Source organism: Nothoprocta perdicaria, unplaced genomic scaffold (assembly GCF_003342845.1).
Source record: "Nothoprocta perdicaria isolate Ctin4 unplaced genomic scaffold, notPer1 scaffold_185, whole genome shotgun sequence".
Lineage (NCBI taxonomy): Eukaryota > Metazoa > Chordata > Aves > Tinamiformes > Tinamidae > Nothoprocta > Nothoprocta perdicaria.
Genome location: NW_020455038.1, coordinates 1,043,404 through 1,055,343, shown reverse-complemented (window position 1 = coordinate 1,055,343; position 11,940 = coordinate 1,043,404). Strand labels below are relative to the sequence as shown.

The 11,940-nt window shown below is 44.4% G+C and overlaps 1 protein-coding gene across 4 annotated transcripts; it reads left to right on the top strand.

The window, feature by feature from the left end:
* The first annotated feature begins 320 nt into the window (after positions 1-320).
* Positions 321-11,940, top strand: ANKRD13A (ankyrin repeat domain 13A). Of its 4 annotated transcripts, none has more exons than XM_026036698.1 (16): positions 321-355; positions 742-820; positions 2,980-3,112; positions 3,261-3,385; positions 3,768-3,813; positions 4,226-4,369; positions 4,797-4,992; positions 5,336-5,402; positions 6,295-6,376; positions 7,122-7,180; positions 8,071-8,201; positions 8,610-8,767; positions 9,248-9,364; positions 9,587-9,738; positions 10,013-10,077; positions 10,855-11,940. In XM_026036698.1, the coding sequence occupies exons 4-16, from the start codon at positions 3,296-3,298 to the stop codon at positions 11,051-11,053; spliced, it is 1,506 nt and encodes a 501-aa protein (XP_025892483.1). In that variant the 5' UTR covers positions 321-355; positions 742-820; positions 2,980-3,112; positions 3,261-3,295; the 3' UTR covers positions 11,054-11,940. The 4 variants fall into 4 exon arrangements, 3 of the variants coding, with proteins under 3 accessions (XP_025892483.1, XP_025892480.1, XP_025892482.1); XR_003248966.1 differs by lacking the exon at positions 321-355 and adding an exon at positions 10,230-10,382 and having other exon boundaries at positions 725-820; positions 10,855-10,909; XM_026036695.1 differs by lacking the exon at positions 321-355 and having other exon boundaries at positions 725-820.

The window sequence follows — 11,940 nt, the reverse complement described above, 5'->3', positions numbered from 1 at the left end:
AGCTTATGACAAGCACAGGCGAAGCACCAGGTGAAAAGGCGAGGTGTTAAAAGCGCGGTCACCGAGCCCTCCTAGGGCAGGAGTAGCGGAAGGGGTTACTCTCTCATGCCCTCACCCGACATGGCGGCTGTGAACCCGCCCTCACGCAAGATGGTGCCTGGCGCCCACAGCGCGGAGGGCGACGGGACGGGCGGGCGGGCCGCTCCACCTGCCCGCCCGGCTCGGGGGAGGAGCGGCCCCTTCCTCTTCCGCTGAGCGCGCCGGTGGCGGCGGAGCCCGGGGAGCCGAGGGGGAGCCCCCCTCCCGCGCCGGCCGCTGCCCTGGAGGGGAAGGACGGACGAGAGGCGGGGCGGGGGTGAGGCCGCGGGGGGGGGGACGGGAGGTGGACATGGGGGGTGAGCGCGGGAAAACAGCCCCAGGCGTGAGGGGGGCGGCCCTGGACGTGGGGGGCTGAAGGGGGCAGGGGCGGCCCGCGGCTGAGTTGGGGGGCAGCGGGGCTGAGGGGGAGCGCTAGGCGCGCGGGGCTGCCCTGGGGAGCCCTAGATGTGTGGGGCTGGGGTGGGGGCTCTGCAGGGTGTCGTGGCCCGGGGCGGGATGTGTGGGGGACCCCCCTGCCCCTGGAGGAGATGGGGATCCGGAGCGTGGGAGTTTGCGGCTCCCCAGGGCGTCTGGGGCTGCCCGTAAAGGTGGCGGGTGAGCGGGGGGCCGCTCCGTCCGGGCCGTGATGAGCTCCCCTTGCAGGGCCAGCGGCCGCTTTCCCCTGCACGTCCTGGTCTGGAACAATGACTACAGGCGGCTGGACGAGGAGCTGCGAGACCAGGTACCGCAGCGCCCGGACCCCGCAGCCCCCAGGGGCCACAGGGCCCAGCCCGCCACCCGTGTGGGGAGAAGGGCCCCTGCATCCACAGCTGCCCATAGGATACCTGTCCTCTTCCCTAGCCACCTGACCGGGCTTGAGGGAGTGCTCTGAGAAGACACAGAGATGCCCTTTTTGTTATCTAAGCTCTTTCTTAGACTTTGAGTTCTTATCTGTAAAACAGCACTCAAGTTCAAGTGCCTTTTCCATAATAGCTCTATAGGAGATATCCAGACTGACTGAAAGATCAGAAAGATCAAATACAATTGGATGTTAAAGTTTTCTGTGCCAGAAGAGCACTAAATGCCGCTTACCTTAGAGGGAATTGAGCATACAGCAAAGGTGGCAGCTGCTGCCAAGGCTGAAACTGGCCTCTGTCTTGCCAGGTCCTATGGCTGTCTTGCTGCCCAGCACTGCAGGGGCAGCAGTTTTACACTCGCTGGAATATTTTCAGCATCTCCATTTAAAGAAGGGGCCATTGTTTGATGCTGTGGAGTAGAAAAGCACAAAGGCAGCCCTGTAAGGAATGGGCGGGCGTTTGTGGCGGCGGCGGAGCGGGTTGCGGCGCCGCGGCCCGGGCGCTGCTCCCGGGTCAGCGCTGCTCCTCCGTGCAGCCCGGCGCCGCCGCTTGCTTGGAGCGCGCCCCGCTTCCCTGCACGTGCATCCTTGGAATGCAGCTGCTAGTTGGCACATTCGTGTAATCTGACGCCCTGCTTACAGCCCTAATTTTAATGACATGCTGTTCTTGCACTTATTTCTATTTCAGTAATGTTCTCATCCCTGAAAAACTGCTTAAGCGGGGAAAATTTTGCTTTTTGCTAGTCTAAGGCCATGGTTTGGTTAGCACCTACATCACTGAAGTGTTGCTTCTTACCTCAAAAAGTCTCACGCTATAGGGAAATAAGCAACATTATGAGATGGAATATGTCTCTCGCTTCCTTTGTCGAATTATATATATTAAAAAAAAGACAAGTTACTTAAAAGTATTCCAAAGATACACTTCCTCCTGCTTCCTTGGGATAAGCTCCTCGCTTTTGAAGGGGTGAGGTAGAGAACCCGAAGGAACTTGCCAGCCGCGCTTGCTGTGCCAAAGGCTGAGCAGAACGTGTGCTACCTGTAACAGCAGCAAAGAGAAGTGGGAAGGATTTATTTTTTGAAGAGTGCATTCCCTGTCAGTGTGGCAGACATTGGAGCTGCAGGACGTGGGGAAATAAATTAATGAGTATTTGACCACAGAAATGAAAAGAGAATACTTTCAAGGAAGCTTTCCCAACTGTGTGTATGATCTGTCAAACCTGATGCTATCTGATAACCAGGTTAACTTGCATAATAACTTTCCTTTCTTATTCTGCTATTGACTTTCCCCTTTTCCTTTAGTTATAGATGCTCTTCTGTTTCAAATCTCTAAGCTAATAGTGAAAAATATGTAAGGTATGAGTATGTTGTGCTTGCATGTTTTGGATATTTACGCCTGTGTAGTGTAGTTGTTTTTTCTTTTTCTTTTTTTTTCCTTTTTTTTTATGGCTTGTTTAATGCACTCACTCCTCGTTGCGCTGTGTGTGTGTGTGTGTCAGTCAAACGGATGCTTTGTAAATTACCATTTGCTTCCATATATGAAAAGAGAGTTTAATGGCCTGTTGCTGTTTCTTTTTTCTCTTTTCTTTTTTTCCTTCTTGATTTTAATGTGCCCTATCATACCGTTCTACCCTCCAGTGATCTCTCAGGCTCTTGATTATCATGGTGCAGAATTCAAAGAATAGAATGCAGTCTTCCAAATGAGACAGAGGGAGGCAGAAGGGGAAATAGCGTCTGAGCTCTTGTTGATGCTTCTCCTTTCTCTTCCTTTAACGTTTTACAATGATGTCAGTTCTCATCCTGTTAGACTTATGGGCCCTGTTCTGCTTCACTTTTATTTCAGGTGGGCAGTAAGGAGTGCAGAAGGGCTGCACAGCAGCGCTAATGAAAGCTGAGCTGCCGAGCTGTCACAAACCTATATGGGAATACTGACTCCTTTTCTATTATTAGTGGCAAGCTTTGTTTCAATGACCTGTCCTCAGGGCGCTCCAATTAATTGCATTTAATAGATCAACTGTAGTTTTATTTCTGTCTTGGGTACTCAACAGGATGTTGATCAACGTGATCCGCGAGGCCGGACCTTGTTGCACCTTGCTGTTTCCTTGGGTTATATAGAATCTGCCAAAGTGCTTCTTCAACACAAGGCAGATGTAACCAAAGAAAACGCGCAGGGATGGACAGGTAAAGAGAGCTTGGAAAAAGTAAGCTCTAGGTTAAAATGTTTTTCAATTGTAAATGTTGTATTTTTGATTTTATATATATATATTTTTTTTTCATGTGTTTTGTTGAAAAGCAAACTGAAACCAGCTTGTGTCTTGATTTCTTTCAGTTTTGCATGAGGCTGTCAGTACAGGAGATCCAGAGATGGTGCACATGATTTTGCAGCATCGGGACTACCAGCAAACATCTATGACACTTGGAGGAGTCCCTGAGTTACTCCAAAAGATTAACGAGGTAGTTATTTAGTTGAATCAGAATTACAGACTGGAACAAGAAGCTCAAAGTAGTTAGCTTAAGTAAATGGAAACCAGATGAGCAGAGATTAGAACCCAGCTGATCTGAATTTGTGTGATTTTTGTTCTTCAGTTTGTATGCCCAGTAGTCAGAGTTTGTTTCCTTCACTGTTTGGAATGGTTGGTTATGAACTCCAGCATTAGAGGCTGAATTGAAGCTGTTACTGCTTCTGTAGTAAGAGGAGAAAAAAAAGTGAATAGATCAGTAAAAAGCAGCTGCAGTAGGCGAATGTCTTTTTTATCTCCTGGTTTCAATTTCATTTTTTTTAAGGTTCATGTCTTCAGGTTTGCTATGGTTAGAACTATTTGTTTTCTTCTTCCAGACTCCTGACTTTTATGTGGAAATGAAATGGGAATTTACTAGCTGGGGTAAGTATCTTGATCATTGTCACCTCTTCTAAATTGTAGACAGATTTCTCTGTGCCAAAGTATGTGTGGAGAGATATGTTTGTTGGAATCTTCCTTGCTTGCCTCTAGTGTGTGTGTGTGTGTATATATGTGCTCTCAATATTCAGAGCTTGATTTAACTTATCTTTCAATTGTATAAAATGTTATTTTCTTTTAATGGAAACTGCGGCCGTTATCAGAGTTGCTGAAGGTTTTTCTTTTCCTTAAATTAATAGCAGTGTTTCTTTTCCTTAAGTTCATCGTTCTTCACTCCTTTGGAATAATGTTTGGAGTATGTCATTAAGCAAATTCCTGTATTGGGAAAATAACTTTTGTTTGAGTTCAGACTTGCTGCACACTTAATCTCAAAATATTTTCTACTTTTCTTTTATAGTCCCACTTGTGTCTAGAGTGTGTCCAAGTGATGTGTGCCGCATCTGGAAGAGTGGTGCCAAGCTGCGGGTGGATATCACCTTACTGGGCTTTGAAAATATGAGCTGGGAGAGAGGAAGACGCAGTTTAATTTTCAAGGGAGAAGGTAAATATTTTGGCACGTCTGAATCATCCATCACCAAATGCATAGTGAGCCACAGTGAGAAATGCCAGTTCTACTGGAAAAGACGTGTTGAGAACATGTATATTCAACAAAAGCTTTCTGTGCGTCTTTCATGATCTGTGGAGTCATTATTTTGGAGTTTAATGTAGGAGCCTGATATTTTTTTGCCTTTGGGGGATAAAATATGGGAGTACAGCTACAGACTTCCCTTTTCCCCTCTTCCAAAATCAAAAGAAAAAACCGACAACCTGATTTGGAGATGTATCTAAAAACTATCCAGTGTAACTACAAAATACTCTGAATTAACTTCCAGCCTCATTTTCATGTAGAGTGCATATACCCTGTTCACTTTTTCCTTCTCAAATACTACTGGCAAGTTTGCACCTGATGAGATATATCGTTCTAACAGATACCGGTGGCTGGGCGGAGCTAATCGAGATCAATCATGATGACAAATTTGTTACAACGGAACGTTTTGAGATTTCCCAACACATGAAGCGTCTGACCTTGGGATCTATGACACCAAAAAGAAAAGATGTAGAAAGACGCCTTACGTCTCCAATTATTAATACGTGCCTTGATACAAAAAATATTGCTTTTGAAAGGTAAATTTATCCTAAGAAACAGGCTACAAAATTATGACTGTTAGACAAAATAATTGGGTAAGTTTTAGGTTCTCTTTCTCTGTGGCTCAGGCTTGTGGCTCCCAGCCTGAACTCTCTGTGGGCCTCTTTGCTGTGTGTATAAGCTAAATAAGAAGGGAAGGAGCATGGTCTCCTCAGCCTCCTCTTGGCATGTGTCTCTGAGGAGAGATTGTTTTCTGCTTTTGTCTGGCATTGCTAATCAAATAAGTTCTTGTTTGCTCAAGGGTTTTCTTTAGAGAAAATGGGCTGAGGACTGGGTAGAAATGCAACTGCACAGACACTTGTGGTATTCACTTTTTGTCAGAACCACGTCTGGATTCTGGGTATGGAGGACAGAGAAGGCAGAAGGTGTGAATGGTTATGAAGCAAAGGTAAAACCTCTTCTGTACAACTAAGAACTCTTACAGTTAACAGAAGTGTGATCATGTTATGCCTTTATTTCCTGGGGGTTTTGTGTTCTAAACTTTCCCCTTGGAGCTTTCTCATTTTGCTAGTAAAACTGGGCAGGAGTGAGGAACTTCAAGAATTCAGCACTTTTTTTTTTTGTTTTGCTTTGTTTAACACTATAGATAATGCTGAACAGCTCCATGGATTTATATGAAGGTTTTTTCATTAGACTGATGGATACAGGAGTTCATTCATGTTCCTTTATAAGCAAACTCCCCAGGAAATTTGCAAGACCTTTTGTTTAGGAATAGCGTAGTCTGACTCATCTTCCCCATCCTCTCATAAAATCTCTGCCTAGGTGGGGAGTCTTTTCAGTAACAAAGGAAATGCTCATCAAGTTCTGAAATTAGCTTGGATTGAAGGAAAACAAAAATCTATTTAAAAATGCACAAACTGACTTCCCAACAAGCTGAAAAGCTAAATTCTTGCCATTGAAATCAATGGCCCAACTCCTTTTGTTTTTTTTTTTTTCTTGCTGTAAGATGCTTGAAAAATTGATGTTTTCTAGAGATTCGTTGCCATGTGATTTGTAGTTTCCTTTTTTCCCCCCTTTGTCCAGCAGGTGGCTGTGCAGTGTCAGCCTCCGCATGGGGCTCTCTAGAAAATACTGCCCAGCCTTCCCCGTGCTTCCAAGGGAATAGAAGGAACACTGAAGTGCAGTGTTTCCTGCTGATCACCATTGTGTTCGAGACATTTGGCATAAGAAGGAGATCGGCTCGTCTTAATCCTGTATTTAGATGTGTTTGTGATTCTTCTCTGAAGAGAAGGCTGTATTTAACCGGTGGTGTACCTTTTTTTTTTCCCCCCTTTCTTTAGGTGTACACTGCAAACAACGTGAATGTAGTTACCAGAATCCGAACAGAGCATTTAACGGAAGAGGAAAAGAAAAGATATAAGGGTAATTTTCCTAGAGGCTAGATGGAATGAGATAGAACCTCTCTGATCACCTTCTCTGTGTAGCTGCAGAAGTACGAGGCAGATTAAGTGGAATACTCGGCTCGCTGATCTTGTCCTGCTTTAGCTTTGCATTTTGTGACTGAGGTGGCTCATTGCATGACTCCTATCATATTTAAGGGCCACTATTTATCCTAGCTGTACCTGGATGGGGGGAAAAAATCCTCAAAGCTATTGAAAGCTTTAGAAGTCTGCACTACTTTCCATGTTTTCAGGATCTGTTTCCTGTTTTTGAATGTTTCTGTGCCTTTACTTCATTTTAGCTATGACCGCAAGATTCATGTGGGTTTTCTTTGTTTTGGGCTTTTTGTTTGGCTTTAATTCCCTAACTTTTTGTAGTATTTAAATTGGATTAAAAAGCAGATCAGACAGTAACATTGCATGGTAACTTGCCCTTCATTGATTTACCTTAGTGTCCAGGAGGGAGGCACTGTGAAAAACTAAAGTTACTTGATGATGGAAACCATTGCAAACCTTTTCCTGTTCTGTTTCTTATACCGCTTTTGATCTGTCACCTTTTGATCTTGGTCTTTTTTGACAAAGCTTATGGGAAACTTGGATTTTCCTCTGAATGTGAGCTGTCTCCTTTACTTTGGGTTAGCAGCCTTGCTTGTTAACTGGTATCTACATGAATTGTAGTGCTGTTCAATAATAATAACAACATCTCTTTTTCTCCTATTTGTCTGAAGCTGACAGGAATCCCCTAGAATCCTTTCTGGGTACAGTGGAGCATGAGTATGGTGCTCAGGTGAGCGTCTTTGCCGTTTTCATAACGGGTCACTGCAGTGTAGACATCCGTGTGGATAGAAGATGTGTGTTTGAACTGTTCTCCAGTTCAGCAATTTCTCTATTGAGGCTTAAATTTTCCCTAAGGAGATTTTTGCTTGGTTTTAACCCTCCACTGTTCCTTCATGAGAAGTTGCTGCTTCAGAAGGTTCCCCAGAGAAGGGCGCAGAATGCATTAGCAAAGCGAGAGCTGGGCCTTAGCAGTGGTGATAAATCTGAACAAGCACAGTCCTTGGCGGCAACCAAGCGTAATTTGAGCAGAAATATCCACAGGCAAAGAGGCTCAGCCCGACAGAAGCCTTGGCTGGGAGATGCTGTAGTGATCATCAGAGAAACGGCTCGATAGCGGGCTGCTCTCCTGCAACCCAGAAAAGTTCAGCCCTTGATGGCTGTGAAATACGTGTTGCTGATGATTGCAGTATTGCTTCAGAGGAGGCTGCCTGGTGTCTAAGGCTTGCAAACATCTGGCTTTATATCAAGATAGCAGTGCAGATGTTAACGTGGATCTAGAGCTTTGGGTTAAAAATACCCCCTCAGAGTTTGCCTTTTGTAAAGGGTTGGGAGCCTAACAGTGCTGTAGCTGGTGTGTTTCTGAACAATTTCTGCCTTTGAAGTCTTTAATTGGCACATCATAAGTTAGCTTTTAGGTAGATTCTGTTGTCCTTGAAATGCTTGAAGGTTTTTAACTGCTGTGGAAAGTACTTGGTAAATCTGACTGCAATTGTCAGTGCAAGTGTGTGTGTTTACATATCCCTGATGACTAAAGTAGAGGAGTTACTTCCAAGAGGAAACTTCATTTTGTGTAGTAGCTGCTGCCTATTCATTCTGTACTTTTCTTTTTTTCCCTTGTAGGATCTAACAACAGAGTATGCAACAATTAACAATCCTACTGCTATTACTCTGGAGGAGTATTTTGACCCAGAATTTGACTTGAAAGAGAGAGACATAGGAAGACCGAAAGAAGTCACCATTAGAACACAGAAGTGAGAAATGCTTTTAACTCTTTCCTGTTTTAGTGTGTGAAAATTTTCTCAGTCATCTAATATTTAGAATACAATTTTGTCCAAATATCTGATGATCTCCTTGCACCCTTTTCTAAAAAATAATGGAATTTTCTTGAGCTATTCAGCCATCCTCTAGTTCTTCTCATGAGTGAACGAAAGCAGGTGGAATGGTGCTGTAACTTCTAGAAATCCTATGCTTACCTACTGAAAGGTGTAACTTCTTATGGCTTGTCTTTATTCTGACCAGATTGCAGTCTGATTTGTGAGTGCAATAACTCTTCTGTCTCTTTTGAGCTGTATGAAGCAGGGGACAATGCCAGGTATCTTACTGTGTATCTCTTCCAAAACTGTGCAGTTAAATTGCTTTTATACAACTTGCTCTTACAGATTTAAAGCAACCTTGTGGATGAGTGAAGAGTTTCCCCTGTCTCTCATGGAACAAGTTACTCCAATCATTGATCTGATGGCCAGAACTAGTGCTCATTTTGCCAGACTTAAGGATTTCATCACTTTGGAGTTTCCCCCGGGATTTCCTGTCAAAATTGGTAATGTTCAGCATTTTTTATTTCAACATTTTCTTTTCTATTGGTGCCTGCAACACATTAGTTTGTTAGCCTCTTTTTCAATTTTCAATCTTTTTGTAAACATCATCTTAACTAGCTCTAGAAGTGAGAACCAAGCACAGAAGATATAAGCTGTGTGTGTATCGGGGGATCCTTAAATCCTAGTTCTGAAGGACCAGCAGGGTAATGCAATTTTAAAGATAATATCATTTCAGTTACATCTAGCTGTTTGCTAATCTCTTTTTCTTCTGCCTCCAGTGTCTTAGATTATTAAAATCTTACATTAAAATCTGAGAAGACTTAGAAATAGAGACTGACCACATGCAGCTTCTTGGCATGGATTGTGTTTTGCTTCCTGGTTATGGGATGGTGTTTATGAAATATTCAGTAAACCCATATGGGTTTGATGTGGAAGTGACAGACTTCTTTTTTTTTATAGAAATCTTGTACTCTTTCCTATAGAAATCCCCTTATTTCACGTGCTGAATGCCCGAATTACGTTTGAAAATGTTAATAGCTGCAGGACAGCTGACAAACCAGCATCACAGATCAGTGGAGGTGCCCAGTGCGAGTCATCAGGTAACGGGTGGGAAGGGGCAGTGGCTGCATCGTGCTCTATGTGTGTCCTTCCCTACTGCTGTGCTTGGTTGCTGGGCAGGTCTTTCAGAGCCTCCGGGTTTCTGTAGCCAGGTGGTTCATAGCTTTGGGAGGGAATTAATTTAAATATCCATCAGATTTTTTTTTAAAGGCAACTGTAAAAATATACTGTGCCATCTTTGTAACTGTATTTGGTTTATACAGGTGCTACTTTTGAGGTTGACCAGTCAGTGTTTGAGATCCCTAAATCCTACCATGTCCAAGATGATGGTAGGAACATACATGTGCAGGATGAAGATAATGAGATTATGCAATTTGCGATTCAGCAGAGTTTGTTGGAATCCAGTGGAAGTAAAGTAAGTGCCATCCGTTCAGTGCAGAGCTTACAGTTTTGCAGGGACTACAGAGAGGTAGTTGCACCTCTGAATTGTACCAATGCGTGGAAAAAGTTATGTAGGACCTACTTCTCTTAACTAGCTCAAAGGAGGAGAAAGTACAGTGGTAAATTTAAAAAAAGAAAAAAAGGAGGAAAAAAAGAAAGAGAGAGAGTGACTTAAGAGTTTCCTTTGACTGAGTTGCACTGCAAGTCTGCTACCTGCTGTGGAATCTTTCCCCTCTCTGCATTTCTAGGAGATGGGATTGCACTCCAACGGAGCCATTGCCTATTCACAGGACTTCAATTTACAGTATCAGAGGTAACACTTTTTTGTTCTTCCATATCAAGCCATGCTGTGATTCTGTGAAAAGTATTGCCAGCAGCAGCATGAATGAATCTTGCTTTTTAAAGAAATGTCTGTTCAGGTGTAGCTGCACAGAACTTGAGGCTCTTTTCCTGTTGTTCTTGTAGGTTTTTATTGTTTCGAGAAATAAGAACCTCAAATTAGGCCTCTCTGGTTTATATAACATGATCCTTTTGCTGAGCTGTAGGAGTGGAAGACACATAGCTGAGATTCTTTGCTCAACAAAATAAGCACAATTGAGAACTGTGACTTTGGTCCCTGTAAGTTTAATATTTATTAGGTACTGAACAATTCAGGGTAGCTCTTATTTAATTTCAGAATCATTATTTAATTGGTACAAACTTGGCAGCATATTTAATAGACCCTTGAGAATATCCTGGGGGGGGTTGTCCTGTAGCTAAGCACAAAGAAATGTTTGTGCTCGCTGTCAACTGTGTCTCTTTGGTGCTTTGTGTACTTGGGAATGATGGCACCTTTAAACGAGGTCTAAAGAATTGTTTTAGAAGCCCCCTGAAAACAAAACTGTTAGTGTTTTACCCTGTATAAAATATTCTGAGGAATCTTCAAACAACCAGTTTGATCTTGAGGACTTTGTGGCCGTTAAAACCCTCTCATCTTGAATTGCTCCCTTCGGGAGAGGGCCTCGCATTTGCAGCTGGGCTGAGTTCTAGGGAGGATGAGGAGGGACCTGGAGTGGGTGCCCCTGCTGCCTGGAGCCCTTTGTGCCCGCAGGGCGCTGCAGGAGAGCTTCCTGGCGAGCTCGGCTGACTCGCGCTGCAGCTCGCCCGGGGAGCCCTCGCGCTTCGAGCAGGACCTGCAGCTGGCCATGGAGCTCTCCGTGCGCGAGCAGGAGGAGCGGGAGCGCCAGCGGCGCGAGGAGGAGGACGCCGAGCTGCAGCAAGCCCTGCGGCTCTCCCTGCTGGAAAAATAGCTCCGGAGAGGTCTCCTGGAATGAGGAGGACCAAAGCTGTGTGACACGGAAAGCTTTTGTAGCCGTCAGCCTGAGGACTGCTCCGGGATTACTGAAGTAAACATTTCGCCTGCCTTCTTAATTGTCATCGTTAGCATGAAACGAGGGTCAGAGCCTCTGCTGTGGCTTTCCACCTTGCTTTGTGGGCTGGAGCGTGATCTGCAAAGAAGAGACTCCGGGAATGTGAGGGGAGTTTCGGAACGCGGGGACCTGCATCTGGCTTGCCAGGCACGCTTAGCTTTGAGAGCAGGGTTTGGCATAAAGGCATTTATGGGAGAGCAGATGGAATTGTGCTTAGCAGCAGGATGTAGGATTGCCGTCAAGTTTGAGAACATCATCTGAGGGTAGTCTGGGGGGAAGCTTCTTCATTACTTACCAAAGAAATAGTCACCTGCTTAGTCATTTCTGAATAACTCCAAGCCATTGACTGTGCTCTCGCGGCTCTTACCCGGAGGGATAGCTGCCTACCTAGATATGTACACACACATACATACATTCATACAGTAGCCTTCATGCTGACAGTGTATCGTGCTGACAGATTTTTCTTTAGGTTCATTTATACACAACTAAGGATATTTCCTCTCTACTTACCAAGATTTTATCACATGCTTATGCTTAAGAGGGATAATTTTATACTTGAACAGCTAATCCAAGCTCAAGATTAAACTAGTGCTTTCTGAAAAAGGACAAAACAAGCCAGTAACGTCTTAGATCCTGAAACGGGACCATCTGTCTATTAAAGTAGCAGTTTCTGTAGTGATTCAAAACCAGCTAGTTCACATAGTCGAGGGCAGCAAGAAAATAACCGGTGGGTACAGGTGCTTCTTGAGCTGATGCTGTGTGTGCGT